The sequence below is a fragment of the Danio rerio genome, chromosome 13 (assembly GCF_049306965.1).
Source record: "Danio rerio strain Tuebingen ecotype United States chromosome 13, GRCz12tu, whole genome shotgun sequence".
In the NCBI taxonomy this organism is placed as follows: Eukaryota; Metazoa; Chordata; class Actinopteri; order Cypriniformes; family Danionidae; genus Danio; species Danio rerio.
The window spans coordinates 1,646,256-1,671,648 of NC_133188.1; the positions used below are offsets into that span (position 1 = coordinate 1,646,256).

Below are 25,393 nucleotides of genomic sequence, written 5' to 3' on the forward strand. Positions count from 1 at the left end.
TGAAGTGCTGTGCGATGTAAACGTCACTACTCTGAACCTGAAAAGGTGTTCTTACAGACGCTAGAGGCCATGGTCCTCTAGAATCGCTGGTTTGATCCCAGCTCGGACCAGGTTGGTTGGTGTAGGACCAGCAGGTTACATTGGTGTCAGTGACCCGGATGGGAGTGAGGGGGGTGAGTGTAATACAGGCCAGCTAATGACCTCACTCCTCTGAACCCGATAGGGTGCTTTAGTGACAGACGCTACACTCCATAGTCTTTAGCCTCCTTGTTAGAGCAACTCACTCCTCTGCAGAGAATCGCCGGTTCCATCTCAGCTCAGAGCAGGTTGGTTGGTGTAGGACCGGCAGGTTACATTGGTATCAGTGACCTGGATGGGGGTGGTGAGTGTATCAGAGGCCAGCCAGTGAAATGTTGTGCCGGTACACCTCACTTTTCTGAACCCAAAAAGGTGCTCTAGTGACAGACGCTAGAGGCCATGGTCCTCTAGAATCGCTGGTTTGATCCCAGCTCGGACCAGGTTGGTTGGTGTAGGACCAGCAGGTTACATTGGTGTCAGTGACCCGGATGGGAGTGAGGGGGGTAAGTGTAATACAGGCCAGCTAATGACCTCACTCCTCTGAACCCGATAAGGTGCTTTAGTGACAGACGCTACACTCCATAGTCTTTAGCCTCCTTGTTAGAGCAACTCACTCCTCTGCAGAGAATCACCGGTTCCATCTTAGCTTAAAGCAGGTAGGGTGGTGTAGGACCGGCAGGTTACATTGGTGTCAGTGACCTGGATGGGGGTGGTGAGTGTATCAGAAGCCAGCCAGTGTAGAGCTGTGCAGGTAAACCTGACTTTTCTGAACCCAAAAAGGTGATCTAGCGACAGACGCTAGAGGCCATGGTTTTTAGCCTCCTTGTCTGAGCAACTGACTCCCATGGGAAGAGTCGCCCCAGCTCGGAGCAGGTTGAGGGATGTAGAACCAGCGAGTTACACATTTACCATTAATAATACGACATGAACACAGTGGAATACACGAGCATCATATTGCCATAGTCAATGTGTGCTCTGATCTGGTCAATGAAGGATGAGGGAGCTCTCAGATGTCATCTAACATATCTTAACTAGGGTGCTTTCACACTATTACTTTTGGTCCGCACCCGAGTTTGTTTGACGTCATAGTACGGTATGTATAGCTAGTGTGAATGCGTCTTCTGAACCCGGGTGCAGACCGGTGAACCGTACCCGAGTCCGCCTGAAAGAGGCAATGTGCGGACGTCTTTCCAATTTGACGCTTGTTTACGTGGCCGTCACCTAGCAACGGCCGTAAATAAAACAGCAGCTCGATGACGCAAGAGTACCGGGGTTCAGAAGGAAAACAGACAGTGTGAACACAAACCAACCGAGGAGGTGGCAAGGGGAGACAATCGAACTTGGGTACGGTCCAGGCCAATGAACCACATGTGAAAGCACCCTTAGTGTCTAAAAAATAAACAGAAAAATGAACAGTGGATTGTTACAGTGGATTGAAATGACATGAGGCCGAGTAATTCAAGAGTGAGTTAATTTTAACTTTGTTAGGGGCTTTCTTTGGTAGGTTAAAAGGGTTTATAGACTGTTTAGAATCTCTGTGCATGTGCAGGTGGATCTGCAGAAGATGGAAGTGTCCTGTGATGCTGATCAAGCGTACTCTGAGAGCTGCTGTGAACTCTCCAGTGTGGTGAGTCTGTGTGCCGTGTGAACATTTTGCTCTTCTGCATGAGCTTTCAGTCTGTTCTGAACGGCTCCTTCCTCAACAGTGTGGAGGATATGCTGAGATCGGTTTAACTGCAGGACGAGGAAAAGCCACCTGTAAATGCATGCATGGACAACCAGGTGTCCAGGGATCCCCAGGACCCAAGGTAGCCAAAATCTTCCTTCTGTTTTCCTACACGATAAACGCCATATTGGAGTCTCAACAACTCTACTGATCTTCCGTAGGGTCACAGAGGTCTGCCGGGGAATACAGGAGATCCAGGCCGACAGGGCAACTGGGTAAGAGTTCAGTCTGAAATCTCACACTATGGTGTAAGAGTTAACAATGTTTGAGCTGGACAAACAAACAGAAGTAGTTGCTGGTTGGGTTAAATGATTTTGGAAAAATCTGACATGGCCATATTTGGTTTTGCCGTGATATGGATTTAATATCGCAAGATGATTAATACATAATTACATAGGTAACTTTATAGGTAACTTCAATAAGTAATCTAATCCTCTGATGTAACTATTGCGGATACATTGTGATATCGATTGTTCAGCTCTAGTTGTTGGTCGTTGGGATTTGATAAAGATGCACTAATGGACAAACACAAGGATTCGAGAATGAAAGCAAGCAGTATTGAAGGAAGAGACCGATGAAAGAGGGAATTAACCTGGAATAGATCCTGTCTGGGACGTGAAGTTGTGGAAAATGGCAGTAGAAGTACAGCATGATGGAAATAAAGAGTCGGGACTCGCTTGGAGTAAATGGTAAACACTGCGGCTTCTCTCGTATAGCAGAGCGTCCTGCGGTAGGTTTTTATTTACTGACAGCAGCAGTAATCAACTGTCAGTGAAAGGCTGTGATTGTTGCACTTCAGCTAGGGGTACTGGAGTGATAAGGATGTGGTATTTGAAACTATTAAAAACACCTGTGTGTTGTAAAGGCAAACAAAGGAGGTCGGCTGGAGAAAGCTATGCCAGCATGAGCGTCCCCTTAACGGTAGCTTCTTATAATAATAATAATAATAATAATAATACCTTTTATTTTTAGGCGCCTTTCAAAGCACTCAAAGACACCTTACAGCAGATTACAAGCACATCATAAAAATGCAAGCAGTAAAAATGACAATCAGCATAATTAAACCAGCAAATCATTAAAAGCTATCCTAAACAAAAACGTCTTTATCTGAGATTTAAAATTGGAAACAGAGTCCATCTGGCGAATGTGCAAAGGCAGGGAATTCCATAACTTCGGTGCTGTACAACTAAAAGCCCTGCCTCCAAATGACTTCATCTTAAAGTGTGGGACAGATAACAGTTCAGCAGAAGATGATCTCAGTGAGCGTGAAGGAGTGTACAAATGAAGAAGATCAGAAAGATAGTGAGGGGCCAGGTTATGAAGAGCTTTGTATGTTAAGAGGAGGATTTTGTATTGTATACGATAGTGAACAGGAAGCCAGTGCAGGTGAAAGAGAATTGGAGTTATGTGATCAGAAGTACGCGAGCAGGTGACTATCCTAGCCGCTGAATTCTGAATCAACTGTAGTTTATGAATTTGTTTATCAGGAATACCAGAGAGAAGCGAGTTACAGTAATCAATCCGTGATGTAACCAAAGCATGAACAAGCACTTCAGTACTTTGTTGAGATAGTGAAGGGCGAAGTCTTGCAATGTTACGCAAATGAAAAAAGGCAGAACGTGAGATATTACTAATTTGAGAACTAAATGAGAGCATGCCATCCAGTATAACCCCAAGACTTTTCACTTGGGTTGAGAAATTGACTGGGGAGTTATCAACAAACAGGGTAAAAGATTGAGCTTTGGATAAAACAGATTTTGAGCCAACCAAGAGGGCTTCGGTTTTACTGGCATTTAACTTTAAGAAATTATTAGTCATCCATGTATTAATCTCATTTAGACATTTGGTAAGGTCAGAAGGGGGGTGTGATGTGTGTGATTCTTGGCTTGCATAATGGCTCTTGAAAGTACGAGATGTGAAACCTGCAATCATGAAATCATGAAGATATTCAGGCAATAATCGGAGCTGTAAATGCTATGTGATTAGTCGCAAAAATATGGCATAACTCTGATTGGCACAAGAAGAAATCTATTGTACGCACTCAAAGACTTTGACCTTTGCTGCTTGTCCAAATTACTTATTTAGTTTTTTGAGCACAACTGCATTGTTTAATGTTCAATTCACCAACATTTGTAAAAACTATTATTAAGTTAATTTAATTTGCGTTGGGACAACATGAATGAATTGTGGAACCCAGCATTTTTAGTGCATTCAAACTTTATAAATAAGAGACCAGGGGCCTCATGTATCAACGCTGCGTACGCACAAAAACTTTGCGTACGCCAGGTTTCACGCTCAGAATCGCTCACGTTTGGATTTAATAACAATGAACTGAACGTGGGAATGTGCGCAGCTTCACGGCAGCTTTCTGGTTGGCGTACGCACATTTTTTGTGCGTATGTGTTTTATTTCCATTGGCGACTCCTAGAGGCAGTTGTGTTAAATTCCTCTCTACAAAGTGTCTGAGCCTTGCAATGGCAGCTGTATGAGACGGGTTCATCTAGCAGGTATATAAGGTTTCCATACCATACAGTTGACCAGCCAAACATTAAAGCGCAATTTGCAGCGGTCGCCTGTTTTCCCAATGTAATCTGAGTGATCTACTGCACACACATTGCTATAAAGACACTATCTGAAGATGAATTTGCATGCGTGAATCAGAAACATTTCCATTCAATAGATGTGCAAATAAAATATGATGCACAGACTTATTGATGGTTCCTACTTGTCTTTCTCGTGATAAATAGTTGGCAAAATCTCATATGTAGCGGGGAAAAAAGAAGAAAGAATTCATCAGACGCTGGATTTAACCGAGTTCATGCTCGAACGTGTCAAACCATGCTGACATGCGTATTACGAGCTGCGCCACTGAGTCTGTTAAGGGTATTGCAACATTTTACACATATAAACCACACTATTTCTCTTTAAACTCCACAGTGCGACGTTCAGACCCAACTGTGTTAACCGTATCAGCTAAACTCTCCCACTCTATCTTTTTCTTTTGTTGTTAATTCCGGAGGACAAACTTGCAAATAACACCGTTTTCCTCCGGCCTACCTCTGAAAGCAGCACCTCCAATTCACATTCTGTTCAAAGTTTCTCCTTTTGCTTGCTTTTGCCGTTGCTTTTTTGTTGGGTTTTGCCAAAGTAGAGTCATTAGCATATTCATACAGGGGAGGAGCCAGGCAGGGATTTTGTGCTCGTGCATGTTGCGCTCAGTTTCACGTTCATTCAGATGTACAAAAGAATATGCGTGAGACTCGGCGTACGCAGTGTTTCATACATCTGAATTTTTTTCCTGCGTACGCACATTTACAGCTTTGTGCGTACGCAATGTTTTAGTATGATTTTCACGCAAGTCTTCGTACATGAGGCCCCAGATTATCGGGTGCATGCTGATTTGCCAAAGCTTGACTTTGGGACAAACACTAAACACAAAAGATTTCCTGTAACTTATCTGAGAAAACTCTTGTATAGATTGGCAAGGTGCAACATCTCTAGAGTTCTGGGAAGGTTTTCTAAGCGCTTGGTTTTGTTCATACAGGCAACAAACAGCATTTTTTTTTGTTGGCATATTGAGCACAACTCAAATCCCATCAGCTGTTCGAAGTCTGAACAGCAAATACCCACATGAAATCCCAATTTTACAAACCCCATCCACACCACATCCATATGAGGTTTGAAATCTGATTAAAATCAGGCTTTTGGAAAATGGCTACGCTTTTTAAGCCAGATGAGATTTCATGAGGTTTTTGGTCACTTGGGATGTGGAACGACTAGAACAACGTGATGGACATAAGCTTAGGAATAATTTCCAGTTACTTTTCATCCCTTTTCACAATGACAGCTGTAGATATAGATTTCTATACTAACAGATGCTGACTACAGCGTCTAGCATGTCAATATGAAGTCCCAAAGGACTGATTTACACTTTAAGATGCGTGTTTGCACACAATAAAATGAGTGAATGATAAACACAATTCTCAAATATCTCAAATATTATGAGATTATATCTATTTCTATTTCTATATCTATATCTATAGTCTATTTCTTGAGAAACACACTATTCTTTTGTGATTTTTAATTTTTTTGCAATAGAAATGACGGATTTTGTGGTGGTAATTCCCGGAAATTTGCAGACAATAACATAAATATTTATGTGAATTATTATATATATTTACCATATTAGCTAGCCTGCTATGTTAGGTGTGCAATCTGACACAATGACACACATCATAAAAATAAAGCTTGTTTACTTTAGTCTCTTGTCGAGACATAACCAATAACGGTAGGGACTAATCCAAAGGAAGATTGTAGAACTCTTATTTTTACCCACAATCTTATTTTCTCTCTCAGATTTCACTCCCCGAAGCATCTGCCTGATTTTAAAAGTAGTCGTGTCACAGATGTTTTCACTCTGCATGACTGGTCTAGCGTTTGGGTTGCGTATGGGAGGCTCGACTCATCACTGTTTATTTGCCACCCTTCAGAGAATCACTAAAAATACGGGAAAAGACCTTTACGGGATGATAGCGGGATAGATAGTTCACACTGTGTGATTGTTACTTGCGGAAATGAGCACCAGTTTGCCTGTGATTTAAGGCATTTGTCGATTTATCAAAACCAAAAAATCGGGGCTGAAATCATGCATTCTGAACTCGGCATAACTCTCCGCCCTCCTTAGTTATCCCGGTCAGTGCGATAATGCATGCACAAAATGGCCCGAGTTGGCCACGCCCATTTGTCGCTTCATTTGTGCTCTTCAGAAACTTATGGGTGACGTCATGGATACTACGTCCATATATTTTACAGTCTATGGTTTTATTGTACTGCAAAGCACAATATGAGCCAGTTTCCTACTTGTACCAACACAAACGTGGCCAACGCTAAATAAAAGTGTCAACACTACAACACTTCCCTACTGAAAAAAACAGCTTAAACCAGCCCAGGCTGGTTGGCTGGTTTTAGCTGGTCGACCAGGCTGGTTTTAGAGGGGTTTTGGCCATCTTAGCTGGTCAGGCTGGGAGATGTTCAGCTAAAACCAGCTTGACCAGCTTAGCCAGGCTGGGAACCCAGCCAAAACCAGCTTAAACCAGGCTGTTTAAGCTGGTTTTATCCGGATTTAGCTGGTCAAGAAGGGGTGGAAAGGGGGGAGCTTCAAGACGAAGATAACTGGAGTAAGAAACTCGGGTTATTTAAAGTGCTTCCGTAATCATCTAATAAGGCTGATTACGAAGCTAATAAGGAGCCAGCCGTGTTGATTAAGCACGTGATCCTCTCGAAATTAGTTTATAAATAAACCGCACTTCATGTATGTTTGTTTATCTTTTTGACGCATTCCTTGTGTATATATATATATATATATATATATATATATATATATATATATATATATATATATATACTGTATATATTATTATTATTATTATTACCTTCTCGGTTCTTCTTATCTGATTGGATGTTGTGAGCACGTTATTAGTACAGCGAAGAGACAGCAACATGGCGGTAACATCAAATGATGATGCTAAAGGAAAACATTTGTTTCTAACGTCTTGGAAGCAGACATATAAGAGGGTACACCATGACAAAAAAAAAATTAAGTGATCTTTTATACAGTTTGCCGTCATTTTGACATGTTTTTTTTTTATTTGTGGCTAAGAAGTTAACGTTTTTTTGGTGGGGCCGGTGAAAATATTGGCAGGGCAAGTAAAAATCTGAACCGTCCGGTTGGGCCAGTAGAAAAAAACCTTAGCGTTGAACCCTGTATCCTAAGAATTTATAATAATGGCTTCTAAAAAAGATATCCTCACTTCACAACTTCAGAGTTCATGGCAGGTTTGGAAAGGTTTACACAATTAAATATAGTAAACTTTGTACTTCCAGTGCTCGACCATTTCACCCTGTCAGAAACGTCCCTAAATGCCACGCATAATGGGAAGAAATCATTTCAAAATGCTTCCAGAATCTTTATATTGACGGTACACACGCTTGCTTTTTAAGCTACAGTGGTATAAATAAATAAATCGAAAAATCAGCTGTGGCGTCAGTCTCAAAGGGAGCGAAGCCATTAGAGTCTAAACAGGCCCTGCAAATACACAGGACAATGTCTGCCGATCAGCTTAATTAAAGGGCAAGCGCATCGGGATCCAATTACTTGTATACATTTGTGTTATGCAGACACAGTTGACGTTCCTGTGTGTGTGTGTGTGTGTGTGTGACCCTGGGCGGTAGACTTGATTCTTTCCACCCCAGAGTTATGACTAATTTACCTCTTTGATCCGCATCCAGTTCTCTGTGGCAAGCTGGAATAATATCTTTAAAAGTCAGCAGCTTCACTAGTCAACGTGCTCTTTTACTAATATCACCATTGTCGATGCTCTAGCTTATCAGTCTGAGAATTGTTTTTGTTTATTCCTTTCTTCATTCCCACATAGAAAGATAAATGAGCATTCCTTTGACAGTCCAGTGCTGCGGTGCAACAGAGCCGTCTGATGTACTGTGCAGCAGAAGGGGGCAATAATCTGTTTACTGCCTTCCTGCTGGGGGCTACCGAGTGCATTTCCCCCGCAAACACACTGTACATCTGCTGCCGTGTGTGGTCCGTTTTGCAACGGGAAGAGTTTGTAAAAGTCTTAACAGTGTATTGTGAAGCAATATTCCCAGGGATTACTCCATTAACAGCTCGGTGTGGCTGTGGCAAAGAATTTAAGGTACCATCACAAGAAGGTCGCTGGTTTGAGTCCCAGATAGGCCAGTCGGCATTACTGTGTGGAGTTTGCATGTTTTCCCCATGTTGGCATTGGCTTCCTCTAGGTGCTCCGGTTTCCCCCACAGTCCAAACACATGCGCTATAGGGGAATTGATCAACTAAATTGGCCGTAGTGTATAAGTGTGTGAAGGAGCGTGTATGGATGTTTTCCAGTTCTGGGTTGCAGCTGGAAGGGCATCCGCTGCGTAAAACATATGCTGGAAAAGTTGACAGTTCATTCTGCTGTGCAACCCCTGATAAATAAGGGAATAAGTCAAAAGAAAATTAATTAATGAATTGAGTTCAACCTTAAGTTCAACCTAGTGCAAGAAAACCCACCAAGATTGACATGTTTATTTGTTGCTATAATTATTATTATTATTATTATTATTATTATGTGTATACATATGTCTGTTCAAACACGCTTTCAAAACCCAGAGTGTCCACTTTCGCTCTGCTTAAATTGCGTGTACAGTAGCCATGTGGGAAGCAGTGTCTATTTATCACAGTGAAGCGTCTGATAGTCACGCACCGCTACAACTGATTCCAATGGAGTGGCAACAGCGCCTGTAATGTAAAGGAAAGAAATCCTGCCATTTTAATATTAATTTCAGTGTCTTCATGCATAAATAAAATTGTATTACAGAACAGATTTACATTTAAGAGCAAGTGGCGCACCCTGGTGGTTTGGTGGTATGGTTTGCGTATAGGAAGGACCGGCTATTTAATGTCTTTTGCATAGTAAGATTGAAAATACGGGAGAAATACAGGAAAATACCTTTGTGGGATGATAGGAGACACATTATGAATGACATTTTAGACTTTAATTCATTCATTCATTTTCTTGTCGGCTTAGTCCCTTTATTAATCCGGGGTCGCCACAGCGGAATGAACCGCCAACTTATCCAGCAAGTTTTTACGCAGCGGATGCCCTTCCAGCTGCAACCCATCTCTGGGAAACATCCACACACACACACACTACGGACAATTTAGCCTACCCAATTCACCTGTACCGCATGTGTTTGGACTGTGGGGGAAACCGAAGCACCCGGAGGAAACCCACGCGAAGGCAGGGAGAACATGCAAACTCCACACAGAAACGCCAACTGAGCCGAGGTTCGAACCAGCGACCTTCTAGCTGTGAGGCGACATGTGGTCTACACATTTGACATTTGCTAATGCATGGTTGCATTTCTTAAAAATGTGGCATTGACGCAAGTAGTACACTGGCATAAAAACAACACTGTGCACAGACCTTATGAAGTTCTACTTGCCTTTTATATAGGTTTTTCTTATTATATCCCTGGAAGGTATTGGCAGACGTTCAGTCGAGCAAGGATCCTATTTGGTCAAGTGCATTTTTATACCAACATGGGGGGAAACGTTTCCAGCTTCATCTAGCTCCGGGCTGTCATATAGTGGAATACATGCTGCCATTTTCCAACACCGTAAACCAAGATCTTTACGTCTTCAGCCAACCTTATTGGACAATTAAACCCTGCATCTGTTGCCGTTGCTATGTGCTATTTACTATTACAAGCAAATCTTCAGCTCAGACTGTGTGTTATTGCAGGGCCGACGTGGGAACACTGGAGATTATGGGCACATAGGAGAAACTGGGCCTAAAGTGAGTGTCTCCTTTATGCGTTCTACTGGTCCATACTGTTGCACAAGCACACTCACTAGTCAGCTTGCATTCCACAGGGCGAGCAAGGCATCAAAGGTGAAAAGGGCATGAGAGGACTTCGAGGCCGGGAGGTAATGCATTATACACCTGCACAAAAGCCTGCATTGATGGCATTATAGCATTGTAATGACATTGTCTCCTCTATTGTAGGGGGATAGGGGACCCAAAGGCCTGAAAGGCCTAAAAGGAGCTTCAGGTCACAAGGTAATGTCAGTATTATTGGAATCTACTAGATTACCTTTGGAGATATGCAAAAAACAACCACTATGCTTTGATATTTTGTATATAATGTACTAGATGCTGCTTTTTGTGCTAAGTTTATGTAGAAACATCAACATAAATGACAAAATAGCTTGAAAAGTAAGTGAAATTTAAACCTGTATTAAGATGTAAACCTATGTTCATGTTAATAAAGACTTTTTGCAAACTTTCACTTACCTTTCGAGTAATGCAGTGGCCGGGAAGTGCAAGACAACATTACAAAGCGTGAAACACTCTTAAGAAGCTCAAGACACATTTAAATTTAGGAAAACGTGTTTACCTATCATTAGACACGATTACATAGGGAAAAAACGATTTTACCAAGGATGAAACAATTTACATTTTAGAAAAAAAAATGAACAAGACGCAAAACACTTTTACCAGTCCTGAAACAAATTTACAATGACAGATTCTTTACGGAAAGGGAATGAAAAACACACTGGAGATTATAAACACTTTCCTCAAAACACAATGTACAGTCCAGAGTGTAGCATGCATTCATAACGATTTTTTTTGCGCAGTGATGCTATTGAGAAATTCACGTTTCACAATGTTTTTACACTACTACCAAGCTTAGTTTACAATGTTTACATTGCTCTACTAACATTAAATCTAAAATCGCAAATATCAGAAATGACAACAGATGGTTCAGATTTAACTGTCAGTTTTAATGACATTAATAGATTTCATTCATTCATTTTCCTTCTGCTTTTTCCCTGGTTTATCACAGTGGAATGAACCGCCACTTAATTGACAGATTTATGTATTTTAGGTGGTCTGTGTATGTGTTTTATGCTTGGTAAAATCATTTCTAATAGCAGCATTAGTGATTTTCAACTGATTACACTGTCTTGTCCTAATAGGTGGATTTAGAGGTTTTTGCCAAAAAAAAAAAAAGCAGACGTGGATTTAGCTGCTTTCAACCCTAAAGAAAATGTGTCTAGTTAAAAACCAAATTGTCTAAAGTGACATTTATGAAAAAGCTATTTTATTTACCAGCTAATAACCTTATCATTACATATAAAATAACACTCCTGAACCTAATCAGAGGAGGCTGACAGAAAATGCTCATTTACAAAACAAGAGGTCTGATGGATTTAGAGGGTTTTGCATCTGAACTCTTCCTATGTTGATGAAATGATCATACTAAAATAAACAGGTAATAATGGATATTCTTCTGATCTAATAAATATTTCTGATCTAAAAAAAAAAAACTGTCAAGGTGGAAACATTTAGACACTTATGAAATAATACAACTTATGAATATGGATGAACGAAAACCTCGGCAGGTATTTCTTATTGGCTGTTGTTATTTTCCTCGAGTCTCGACTCCCGTAATTTTTAGCTCTAGGATTAATTTCTAGCTAATAGAAAATGTATACAGTCACACTTTACAATAAGGTTCATTAGTTAATGTTAATTAATGCATTTACTAACGGGAACAAACAATGAACAATACATTTACCACTGCATTTGTTCATGTTAGTTAACGTCAGTTAATGAAAATACAGTAGTTCATTGTTAGTCCATGTTAACTCATGGTGCATTAACTAATGTTAACAAGCATGGACTTGGATGTTAATAATACATTAGTAAATGTTCAATTATGATTAATAAATGCTGTACATGTGTTGTTTATGATTAGTTCATGTTAGTAAATGCATTAATTTATGAAACTTATTATAAAGTGTTACCATGTATGACGATGAAGAATTTCAGCTTCAGCCCTGATTTTCTTTTCAGGTTTTTTCTTGAATTCAAAAACAAAAAGTAATTCATTGCACCTGTTGAATATTGCATATTATCGCGATAATTTTTTTATATATTGTGCAGCCCTAATGTGCATCACAGCTTGAAGATACTGTATAACAAAAACAGCAATGCATTGATCATCACACGTATTAAGCACTGACATTATTATCATGCTATGCATCTGATCTAAGGGAGTGCGAGGGTCACCTGGAGAGAGGGGTGAAACCGGACAGCTGGGGGAAGTTGTAAGTTCTGGTTTAAAACACTCTTCTTCTTTTTTTTTTTTTGTTGCTGTTATTGCTTCGATAAAATATATGTGAGATGGATTGAGTTATTGGGGATGTGAATGACTCACTCGTTCCCCACCACATCTCCCAGGGTGCAGCAGGAGAACGGGGATATGAGGGGATTGCGGGATATCAGGGAGTGAAGGTATGTTTTTTCTTCTTCTTCTCCTCGCTCTGGATTGTTTTTTGTCTCTTGAACATTTGTTGCTGTGTTTGGTTGGAATTCTCACAGTTCCCATTTCTTCTTGGAACAGGGAAGCGAAGGCTTACACGGAGCTGAAGGATCTCGAGGACCACGAGGCCACCAGGTATAAAACAGACTGGGAGCCTTCTGCATTCGGCTGCATGACATTTAATAACCATAGAAATATCCTACATTTCAAACGTGACACTTGTGGTCATCACCGTATGTTCATATCTTTGAGAAATGTATGTTCAACTCACTTCAAGTTTATTTGTTTGGTGCTTTTCACAATAATTCTTGTTTTAAAGCAGCTTCACAAAGGTGTACATATAACATTACAATCACATTTGGAAAAGTTGAAGGTGCAGTATGTAAGTTTGACACCCAGTGGTTGAACTTGGTATTGCACTCCTGGTTCGAAACACATGCAAGTGCAGGTTGCCAGATTGACGACACCAACAGTACACTGTAAAAAAATGGCCGTGATTTCAACTGTAAAAAACTGTAAAAATGCTACATGCAGTACAAATCCGTACTGTTACATAACAGTATGTTTCCTTAATATATATGGCGAATAACCGTAAACTGACTTTCCCAGAATTCCCTGCATGGCACATCACTTTTTATGCCTTTTTTTGACATTACTATGGATCTTTTTAGTTGTTTCCCCATTAATTATGTACATTAGAGATTTATGTTACATCTAATGTTGATAAACAATGTTTATTTCATGACTTTCATTTTATTCGTGTTACCATACTGCTGTTTAGTAGCTGTGTGAATGACTCTGAGCACCTTCTATATGCAGATACTCTTTTCTGCTTGTGGGAGAAGTTGATTGTGATGAGCATCGGCTCATTATGTAACTTTCTCATCACCACCTGCATGAGGGTGTGCTAACATGTCTAATTGTGTATCAAAAGAAGTGTAGATGTTAGTAATTCAAAATACAGACAAATTACCTCTATAAATTAATTAAATACGGTAGTTTAGCGTAAAATTGAGAAATTAGTTTTACGGTTTGTACCGTGTTTTTAACGGTAAAGTACTGGCAACCACAGCTGCCGTTTTTTTACCGTAAATTTTACGGATTTATTTTTTACAGTGTAGTGTGCCTGACTATGGAGCGTAAAGGCTTATTTAAAGCATGTTCTATAAAAAAGCAATGTCATATGAAGGAATATTTTCCATTTTAAAATGAGTTTTTGTCCGAACCAACACCTAAAATACATTTAAGAAGGAATTATTGTAAGGATAAACTGACAATAATCACCTTATGTCCTGTATTCAGTGTTAAATGCTAATAATGTGAGTTTGAACGCCATTTTACACCAAATGTATTGCCATACTACTGAAAGCAGCATCTGATAGTTCAGCTCAGATCCTGAAAATAAAATAAACCATCTGAAATAGAACTTTAGAACTGAGACTCAGTGCAAACCAACACATATCAGTGATTCTGCATCTACAGTTAATAATATTAAAGAGGTTTAATATGCATTATTTTGACTATAAACCTTACCATTGTGCTGGAGTGCAGTGAGTGCAATATTCACAATTTAGCCTACCCAATTCACCTGTACCGCATGTCTTTGGACTGTGGAGGAAACCGGAGCACCCGGAAGAAACCCACGCGAACACAGGGAGAACATGCAAACTCCACACAGAAACACCAACTGAGCCGAGATTCGAACCAGCGACCCAGCAACCTTCTTGCTGTGAGGCGACAGCACTACCTACTGCGCCACTGCCTCGCCCTCATCCGCTTGTTAAGTGGTGACGTGTTTGTGACGTATGTATGCTGTTTCCGGGTCCAAGCCGCCACTCATTTGAGTGGAGAAATCTTTCGTTTATGATCACGTTTTATTCCTATCACACATTAAAGATAATTTTATATAAAATCATAGTGTACACAACAATCTCTGGGCTTGCTGCATAACAAATACCAAAATTTTAACAATTTATCAAAAATTAATCACTTTCTGGACATCGGATATTAGGCATGGACATATACTGCCATCGTGATTTTCTTAAATCGCTTTGTAAATGTTTATTATTACCATTTCATGAGTCTCCCCATTCAGTTGAATAGAGCGCTTGGACCCGGAAGTCGCTTCGCATGACGTCACACTTAACAAGCGGATAGCTTTATTAGTTACAAATAACTTTAATAAACTATTAACTAGTTTTTAATGTGGAAAAATTTTATTAGTGAGACAGTGAATTTCATCAAAAGTTATTCTATTGGTTATTTGTTTAAGCTCTAAATTAAACCAAAATAAGTTCTTGTTAACAAATACAATAAAGTCTATTATTAGGCCTGTTATCATGCTTGACATTCTGGCTGTTTTGTAACACATTAACAGGGCTGGCAAAAAAAAAAGAATGCAAAACTACAACGACAAGTTTTGGGGTTCAAATAGCAAATAAATTGTCTGCAGAGACACAAATTTGCATGTCAACAAAATTGTTTACAAATGCCAGCTTTGAAAAAAATGGTGGTTTGGAGAAAATTAAAGCTCAATTAGTATTTCTGAGACTGCATACAGATTCTGACCCAACTTGTGAGGATATCCGGCCATGTAAAATCCGTTGACACCACAAGTAGTAAGGCCAGACATTTGTTCTTGTGTTCGTCGTGGGAATCTGACCTAAAGCTTATAATCCATCTCTGCTCTATGACAGGGGATTGTGGGAGATCCCGGTGAGCGAGGAACACCTGGAGAAAAGGGAAAGCCTGTATGTAATCACATTTCCTCATATCAGGGTGCTTTTTACTGTCCTCCGCTTAGCTTAATTAATCAACTGAATGATGGAAATGAATCTATTTAACTTCTCTCCGTACTTTCCACAGGGTAATCAAGGCCTAAAAGGAAGAGTTGGTGGAGTAGGGGGAAAGGTTGGTTGCTTGGTCATAACAACAAATGATTTGTTGACCCATAACTGGAATATCTAATTGAGATGAACATTACAGGGTATAGTTGGTGATCCAGGTTTGCCAGGGCGAGATGGAGATCCTGGAGTTGAGGTACAGATTGCAGTTTCAGCAAATTCAGGAATATTTTCCCGCCATACTTTCATGCAAACTAGCTTGCTTATAATTCTGTGCTGTTCTCACATACAGGCTTATCAAGGACCACAGGGACCTGAAGGGAAGCGAGGACAAATTGGCGACAGGGTAACTGATCAACTATTTTATGACAAATCTCAAAATTAAAAGCTTTTGTTTAGAAAATCATTTGATGAATATTCCTTATTAACATTTATTTTTATACATGTGGCCCTGGAGCACAAAACCAGTCCTAAACTGCATGGGTATATTAGTGGGTATAGCCATTTACTGACTTTTATTTTAAGCCAAAAAATTACTAGAATAATAAATAAAGATGGCCTTCCACATTTTGTAAATTTCCTACCAAAAAAATCCCAAAATTTTGATTAGTGATAGATCCCACACGGAACCTGCGCGCGCAGAATTCCGCAGATTTTCCGCAGAATTCTGCAGGTTTTTAGCCATTATTATTTCTGTTTATTTACTTGAGTAAATGTGTAAATCTGAATTTATTGAGTTTTTATTCAGTAACTTATTACTTTTTATTTAATATATTAATGTTTTAGTTATGATACTCCGCTGGATACTCCCAAAATAATTCCGCAGAAATCCGCAGATTTTTACCAAAATTCTCTGAAGAAATAGCAAAAAACGTCTGCAGATTCCATCTGGCCCTAGTGATGGGCAATTTAGATTTTTTTTTTAACCCAGATTCCAGATTTTCTAACAGATGCATCTCGCCCAACTATTATTAGCCAATTCTAACAACCCATTCATAATGCTAATCAAGCCCGTACTAGATATACTACAAACTTCCTGGCAGGTGTGTGGAAGCAAGTTAGAGATAAAAGCTGCGTCCCACATGGCACACTATACACTATGCACTCATGCACTATGTACTTATGCACTTACACACTCAACAGATTAGTATATGTATGTTGTGTCGTCTCAAATGGCACACTAATGTTTTTTTACTGAGCGGAAATTCATCCCTGATGACGTTTGACAGTCGCCAGATCAGTGAAATAAACGACCGAATTATCAAATAATACCTGCCGTGAGTATAACCGCATTCACCATCGAGAGGCGCTATAATCACTCTCATAGGAGAATTTTGCTTTCACCATCCAAAATAAATGAAGTTATTCAACATGTGCGTCCTATAGCTCCGCCCCTTCCACTACGTAAGCAAACCTGCAGTCGTTGAGTGCGTGAAGTGTCCATCATTCCACACTTCATTTTAGCGGCTGAATGAGGGCATCATCCGGGTAATTAAAGTGCACTTATTATTTTTAGAGTTTTCAGTGTGAACACACTACTTGCACTATTTATACTACAAAATGGCGTAGAATAGTGCATAAGTATGCGATTTGGGACGCAGCTAAACTCTTCAGGACACCGGCCCTCCAGGACCGAGCTTGAACACTCCTGGTTTACACAATATCAGACTCCACCAGATTCGAAAATAATCCCCATTTTAACATTGCTTTATGGCTGATTGCATCTGATATGTTTGCTTACTATATATACAGTAATGTGTTTGGACATTTGACTTAGGGTGAAAAAGGTGAACAAGGTCCTCCAGGAAACATGGGCCCTCCTGGACTCACGGTAAGTGCTTTTTTGATGACTGCTATACAAGACTTACCTAAATATTTTCACCTTGGACGTTTACGACGTAGAAATAGATTGTGGCTTTCGGTAGATTTATGAAGTGCTGTGATCTCCAGGGTTCGCAAGGTTACAAGGGCTCTGCTGGAAAGCCAGGAAGACCAGGATTTATCGGGCCTCCTGGAAGAACGGTGAGCTGCACACACCAAAAAATCAGAAAGCTTTTGAAACTAATACCCTCCAAAATGCTTAAATATGTCATGTCTTCATAGGGCCACATTGGAATACCTGGCAAACCAGGCCCCAAGGTAAAGATCTCCCTTATAAAATCCAAATCTGTCTCGGTCAAATGGTATTTTGCAAATGGGTCAACTGTGCTGGGGACAGGGTGCGATGCAAATCATCTCCTTGTCTTGTAAATCTAACATATATCACTTAATAAAGTTCCATCATGCAGAAAGCTGTAAAGAGGTCACTGTAGTACAATCATTGTAGACTTACTACAGCCAGACATCCCTGGATAATGCTAATAATAATCATGCAAAAAAGACTGAGGCCTACAAAGAATTTCGGTAACACTTTATAATAACTACACACTATGAATCATTTATTAAGCATTAGCATCTAGTGAATTCATTGTTTGTTAAGCATTAACTCTACATTAATAAGCGTTAGTAAGCAGTTTATAACTGCAGCTACAAATGCTCTATTCTTGACCTATTAGCACATTTAAAATGTGCTTAATAATTGTATTTTCATACTTAGTTAATGATTAATTTTTCATTACTAAATTCAGTATTGCATTATTTACATTATTTATAAGAGTAGTTGAGGGTTTTCAGGATCATTCAGAATGAGTTAGTAAATGATTAATAAAGTTTTGAAATCAACGTTTATATGTCTTATTATTCAGGCATATACTAATAGTTAACTAATATGTTAATAAATGCTTTATTAACTCAACTTCATGCAGTTTTGTGACCTAATCTAAAGTGAGGACTATTCATGCTTTATAAATCCCTTATAAATGACTATTACAGGCTCAGAATCAAATGAACAATAATCTTTGCAATCTTATCTAAAAAGTAAAATTACAGTAAAGTTTAAACATTGCTGAATAACAGGAGTGTCAAAATACGACTTAAAACCGGATAAAACAACAACAACAATATAATAATTTACCAATATAATAAGATGCGATGTTTAAACTTTACAGTGATTTTATTTTAGATCAGCTTGCAAATGTTTATTTTTTATTTGAAGTACAGTTTCATTTGTGTATCTTTAAATGAAGAGGTAGGAATAACGTCATTTTTCCTGTTTAGAGTTTAACTGAGCCTTTATTTGTCATTTATAAGGGATTTATAAAGCATGAATAGTCCTCACTTTAGATTAGGTCACAAAACTGCATGAAGTTGAGTTAATAAAGCATTTATTAACATATTAGTTAACTATTAGTATATGCCTGAATAATAAGACATATAAACGTTGATTTCAATTGTTTAATAATCATTTACTAACTCATTCTGAATGATCCTAAAAACCCTCAACTACTCTTAAACACAAATGGCTTGTAAATAATGTGAAACTTAATTTAGTAATGAAAAATTAATCATTAACTAAGTATGAAATTACAATTATTAAGCACATTATATAGGTGCTTATAAGTCAAGAATAGAGCATTTGTAGCTGCAGTTATAAACTGCTTACTAACGTTTATTAATGTAGAGTTAATGCTTAACAGGTAATGAAATCACTATTTGCTAATGCTTAATAAATGATTTATAGTGTGTAGTTATTATAAAGTGTTACCAGTATTCCAAGTGTTGTGATTTTGGCATTGGTGCATACTGAATCACTACAGCATGAGTATTTACAGTGAGAAGCAAACCATCTGATGTGCAAATGGACCAAACGGCTATGATAGACAAGCATTTAAACACTTGTGAAATGCATGCTAACACGATGTGTCATCAGATTCGTTTAAGCCTTGACAAACTGCTGCAATATCTTCTTGAGACTTTGGGATCTGACCCATTCACAAAAAAAAAAAAAAAAGTGAATGGAGAAAAGCCAAACACACACCCGCCGTCATCTGAAAGCATGGAAGCCCGGCGTGTTTTCACACTGGAGTCATGTCTGAGCAGCGCAGCTCTTCACTGCTTTCTGGCTGCGTATGCAGTCGCTTGGCTCCGGCTGCAGTCACACTACAAAGTGTGCGAGATTGAAACTGATGCCTGCTCTGTTCTGTTTCCAGCGTCAGCCTCTCCGCTGTTATCTAAACGTCTGAGAAGATAGCCACACTTCATTTAAACATGTCCCTGAGACGAGACTTTTCATCAACATGTTTGAAAATGATCAAATTTCCACAGCGGCTCTATCATTAGACGGCGAAGCATCATATGGTGTTAATAAAGCCACATCTTTTCCTTCTGTGGCCGTCTGCTATCTAAACATTATTTCAATGTCACATTGATAGTACTCTTAACTGCTTTAAAGGCACATGTGTAGAGCACGGTTTGTAAAATATTAAAAATACTCATTGAGGTGTTGCACTAACATACTATGTAATGGGATATACACTCACCGGCCACTTTATTAGGTACACCTTACTAGTACCGCGCTGGACCCCCTTTTGCCTTCAGAACTGCATTAATCCTTTGTGGCAGAGATTCAACAAGCTACTGGAAATATTCCTCAGAGGTTTTGCTCCATATTGACATGATAACGTCACGTAGTTGCTGCAGATTTGTCGGCTGCGCATCCATGATGCCAATCTCCCGTTGCATTACATCAAAAGCTGCTCTATTGGATTGAGCTCTGGTGACTGTGGAGGCCGTTTGAGTACAGTGAACTCATCGTCATGTTCAAGACACCAGTCTGAGATAATTGAGCTTCATGACATGCTGCGTTATCCTGCTGGAATGCAAGTTATCACTGTGGTCATAAAGGGATGGACATGGTCAGTAACAATACTCGGGTAGGCTGTGGCGTTGACACCATGCTCAGTTGGTACTAATGAGCCCAAAGTGTGTCAAGAAAATCTCCCCCACACCATTACACCAGCACCACCAGCCTGGACCGCTGATACAAGGCAGGATGGATCCATGCTTTCATGTTGTTGACACCAAATTCTGAGCCGAGCATCTGAATGTGTCAGCAGAAATGGAGACTCATCAGAGCAGGCAACGTTTCTCCAATCTTCTATTGTCCAGTTTTGGTGAGTCTGTGTGAATTGTAGCCTCAGTTTCCTGTTCTTAGCTGAGAGGAGCGGCACCTGGTGTGCTCTTCTGCTGCTGTAGCCCATCCGCCTCAAGGTTGGCTGTGTTGTGTGTTCAGATATGCTCTTCTGCAGAGCTCGGTTGTAACGAGTGCTTATTTGAGTTACTGTTGCCTTTCCATCAGCTGGAACCAGTCTGGCCATTCTCCTCTGACCTCTGGCCTCAACAAGGCATTTGGTCTCACAGAACTGCCGCTCACTGGATATTTCCTCTTTGTCAAAGCATTCTCTGTAAACCCTAGAGAAGGCTGTGATTGAAAATCCCAGTAGATCAGCAGTTTCTGAAATACTCAGATCAGCCCGTCTGGCAGCAACAACAATGCCACAATTAAAGTCATATAAATCCCCTTTCTTCTCCATTCTGATGCTCAGTTTGAACTCCAGCAGATCGTCTTGACCATGTCTACATGCCTAAATGCATTGAGCTGCTGCCATGTGATTGACTGATTAGAATTTTGCGTTAACAAGCTGTTAGACAGGTGTACCTAATAAAGTGGCCGGTGAGTGAATATACGTGGTTAGATCATGTTAGAAAATGGAAAGCATACACAAGTTAGAAAATGGAAAATACTGGGTTGATTCGTGTCATTATTCATTTTAGTAAAAGACACTTGGTCTGAAACTCAAAGCCACACACACATCCAGAAAGAATTTTAAATATAGTTATGGCTAGCAGAAATGTAGTAGCGAACATTCGGAACATCATGTTCGTTGAGTAGAGCGTCTGCAGAGTAGTTGAGAGCCAGAATACACTAAATTAGATCTCAGGGTAATGTGTCAAATTCCGGCGCAATTTTCCGATTAGGACACATTAAACCAAAATGGCTTTACTCTGAGTTTTCACACAAACACAAAGTGATGAAAAGCATCACCACCATTTTCAGGGTTTCCTCTCACAACACCTGGATCATTTTATTTAAAACTACAAATCACATACAGTTGAAGTCAGAGTTATTAGCCCCTCTGGAGAAAAGTTTTCTTTAACGCATTTCTAATCATAATAGTTTTAATATCTCATTTCTAATAACCGATTTCTTTTACCTTTGTCATGATGACCACATAATATTAGACTAGATATTCTTCAAGACACTTCCATACAGCTTAAAGTGACATTTAAAGGCTTAACTAGGTTAATTAGCGTAAAGTTAGGGTAATTAGGCAAGTCATTGTATAACAGTGGTTTGTTCTGGAGACAATCCAAAACCAGTATTGCTTAAGGGGGTGAATAATATTGACCTTAAAATGGCTTTAAAATGTAAAACTGCTTTATTCTAGCTGAAATAAAACAAGACTTTCTCCAGAAGACAAAACATTATAGGAAATCCATAATCCTGGACCAGGCCGTATCCTGAGCAGACGCTGTGGCGTTCATGGAATAGTGGAGAACATGAGACCGATTCCTGAAAGACCTCAGCGACAGACAAGTCTCTGCATTGATCCCGTGGGCCAGCCTGTAACCTCACACCTGCATGGACATGCAGCTTTCTCCAGCTCCCAGTGCCTAGACCACAGGTGTCAAATTCAGCTCCTGGAGGGCCGCAGTCCTGCTCAGTTTAGTTCCATCCCTGCTTCAACACACTTACCTGTAGGTTTCTGAGCCTGAAGGACTCAATTAGTTTGATCAGGTGTGTTTAATTAGGGTTGAAGCTAAACCGTGCAGAGCTGCGGCCCTCCAGGAACTAAATTTGACTTCTGTGGCCTAGACTGCAGCTCCGCACAAGAATTTTAGCCATAGGCGAAACGGTCGTGCCCAACTGAGCCTGCTTTCTCTCAAGGTTTTTTCCTTTCACTTTGGTCAATTGGTGAAGTTTGTTCCTTGCCACTGGCTTCCTTGGTTTGGGACTTGTGGAGGCAGTGGCGCAGTAGGTAGTGCTGTCGCCTCACAGCAAGGAGGTTGCTGGGTCGCTGGTTCGAACCTCGGCTCAGTTGGCGTTTCTGTGTGGAGTTTGCATGTTCTCCCTGCCTCCGTGTGGGTTTCCTCTGGGTTCTCCGGTTTCCCCCACAGTCCAAAGACATGCTGCAGGTGAATTGGATAGGCTAAATTGTCTGTAGTGTTTGAGTATGTGTGTGGATGTTTCCCAGAGATGGGTTGCGGCTGGAAGGGCATCTGCTGCGTAAAAACTTGCTGGATAAGTTGGCGGTTCATTCCGCTGTGGTGACCCCGGATTAATAAGGGGACTAAGCCGAGAAGAAAATGAATGAATGAACTGAACTAAACTGAACTTCAACTCTGAAAACTGGACTGACACTGTTTCAGTTTACTATAACCTTCTTAAGTTGTTTTGACACACTCTACATTGTAAAAGCGCTATAGAAATAAAGATGAATTGAATTAAAATACGGGGAAATGTCTTTAATCTGTTGAGAAATATTTGGAAAAGAATAAATCCAAAAGGGCTAATAATGTTGACCTCAACTGTACAGTGGATTAAATAATATTATTGGTATTGCTAACATTAATGTTATATTTTCCAGGGTGACACTGGCATTACAGGAGTCCTGGGAAGCAAAGGGCAGAAGGTAGTTATCGACTCGAATGCATTTCTTTTCCATTATCTTGTAGTTCTAGTTTCTCACAATGCCACACTGTTTCCACAGGGTGAAAAGGGAGTCAAAGGACCTAAGGGCAGGGTAAGACTGTCTGGCATTTTAGTTTGACTATCAGAAAGGATAATCCTTAAAAGTATTAGCAGCGATTGGTTTGATCTGTCCACTGTCACAACAGCAGCACAAATCCAGGTGGATTACATTTACCAAAGTTGGATTTGGAAAAAAAACCCAACTGATGGTCACCTCAGCGTATTGTTGGAGTTCCATCTGGTCTTTCTTTCCAGGCGTGCTCTCGAGACATCATTCAGAAATATGTACACAATATAAAAGTGCGCTTGCTTGTTTATGGGTGCGTTTGTGTGTTTTCCAGATAGGAGACGGTGGTGTGCCAGGGCAACAGGGAAGCCGAGGAAAGCGAGGGCCAGTTGGAGAGCAGGGTAGAAAAGGTCGCGGAGGCTCCAAGGGAGTGAGAGGAGATGGTGGCCCAGTGGGCTTTCAAGGGCCCCCAGGCCCACCAGTAAGTCTCAAAATCTCAGCTAATAACTTCCTTTTTCGATTGTAGGCTTGGTTCAGAAAAAGTGTAAAGAGGAACAATCTGCCAATGGGGTGAGCAAAATAATCTCATCACAAATTGAAAATCTAAATTATTTTGCTTACCCCATTGGCAGATTATTTTTCTTGATTTAAGGAAAAACTCACCTCATTTTGGCAGATTATTTCAGTATGTTTTGCTTGTCTAGAAATGCTTCTTGATTTAAGAACTTTTAGATATTTGGACTGGAAACAAGACAAAAAATATAAGTAAGAAAAGCATTTTTTTTTGCAGTGCATTGTTCTGTTTCACTAACAAACAAAGCTAGAGACAAACATCTGTACGTCTAAGAGCATCAATGTGGTGCTTTATACCTAAACTAATCTGTTTTCGAAAGCGTCAAATGGACCAGTGAGTCAATTTCTTTTTTAAAAACAGTGACTTGTTTAACTTCCACACAAATCAGCTCTTTGGTACAAACTGTTTAAAAGAATGATTCAGCGAATCACTCATTAAGGACTTTCCACCACCTAATGACAGGCCTAAACCAAGCCAAGGCAAGGAAATATTGTTCAAGTGTTGTTAGAATAAAGAGAGAGATTTAAATCATTGAGTTAGATGCATTGTCGTTTGGTTTATAGTTACAATTTGGCCGCATCAACTAGATAAAGCAGAGTCCTTATGTTTACCTCCTCCTGCATAAGCAACAGATGATCCAGAAGCAATTTCAAAATCAGCCAGGATATAACCTTAAACAAACGTCTGTTTATGGTTGTGTTAAGTGCCCTTGTTTGCATTTCACCAGCCGACTAACAATCACCTTCAGACGTAGGGCCCTATCATACACCCGGCGCAGTGGGGCGCAAGGCGCGGTGCAGTAGTCTTTTGGTAGTTTCAGCTTGGCGCAAGAGTTGTTTTGAGGCGTTGCGCTAGGCTGTTTAAATAGCAAATGCATTAGCGCTCATTTTTGCACCCATAGGCGTTCTGCTCTAAAAAGAAAGGCGTTCTGAGGCGCACTGCTGGCGCGTTGCTATTTTGAGAATCTATAATAGATTTTCCATTAGACCAAAACTAACCCGGTCTAAACTCCAGCGCAGAGTTGCACCTCGCTTACACACTGCTTAATACACACAAGAGAGCAACAGGCAAATATCTTTACATATGAAAACATTAAATATTAAGCATATATATAGGATATAATAAGAATAGATATAGAATATAAATATAAAGGATTAAAATATTACAAAACATATTATTTTCTAGCCGACATAAATATGAAAAATCACTGCTTTTATGTCTTCATCATCTCGGGAGGCTTTTTCAGTTCATTCATAACAATTTGCTTTTGTATAATGTTATTATTATTAGCAGTGTTATTTATTATATCCATATTTATATTTGTTTTATTAAAAACAAGATTAGATTTGCCCACCTGTCAGGTTTTAGACCATATGGGGCACAGCATGTGTTTTAGGATATAACTCAGGTTTTTGAGCACATTTTGTTATTATTGTTCATTTATTCGTTTGCTGGAAATTAGAACTGAATTTAGAAATAGTTTTGAAACGAATATTTGTGCTTAACAAACTAAATTAATTATTTATAGACTAATTGATGTCTGTGTGTAAAGGTTTCCCTATCCAAG

At 39.7% G+C, this 25,393-nt stretch overlaps 1 protein-coding gene across 1 annotated transcript in view; it reads left to right on the top strand.

Moving 5' to 3' along the window:
* The window catches only part of zmp:0000000760, a 54,350-nt gene that overhangs the window by 10,678 nt on the left and 18,279 nt on the right, over positions 1-25,393 (top strand). The window contains exons 5-23 of the mRNA XM_002664079.7: positions 1,628-1,705; positions 1,785-1,886; positions 1,966-2,019; positions 10,126-10,179; positions 10,257-10,310; positions 10,390-10,443; positions 12,444-12,497; positions 12,631-12,684; positions 12,794-12,847; positions 15,409-15,462; positions 15,578-15,622; positions 15,698-15,751; positions 15,848-15,901; positions 17,333-17,386; positions 17,506-17,577; positions 17,659-17,694; positions 23,142-23,186; positions 23,265-23,297; positions 23,587-23,733. Coding sequence (XP_002664125.2) covers positions 1,628-1,705; positions 1,785-1,886; positions 1,966-2,019; positions 10,126-10,179; positions 10,257-10,310; positions 10,390-10,443; positions 12,444-12,497; positions 12,631-12,684; positions 12,794-12,847; positions 15,409-15,462; positions 15,578-15,622; positions 15,698-15,751; positions 15,848-15,901; positions 17,333-17,386; positions 17,506-17,577; positions 17,659-17,694; positions 23,142-23,186; positions 23,265-23,297; positions 23,587-23,733 — 1,152 coding nt within the window. The remainder of the gene's footprint in view (positions 1-1,627; positions 1,706-1,784; positions 1,887-1,965; positions 2,020-10,125; positions 10,180-10,256; positions 10,311-10,389; positions 10,444-12,443; positions 12,498-12,630; positions 12,685-12,793; positions 12,848-15,408; positions 15,463-15,577; positions 15,623-15,697; positions 15,752-15,847; positions 15,902-17,332; positions 17,387-17,505; positions 17,578-17,658; positions 17,695-23,141; positions 23,187-23,264; positions 23,298-23,586; positions 23,734-25,393) is intronic.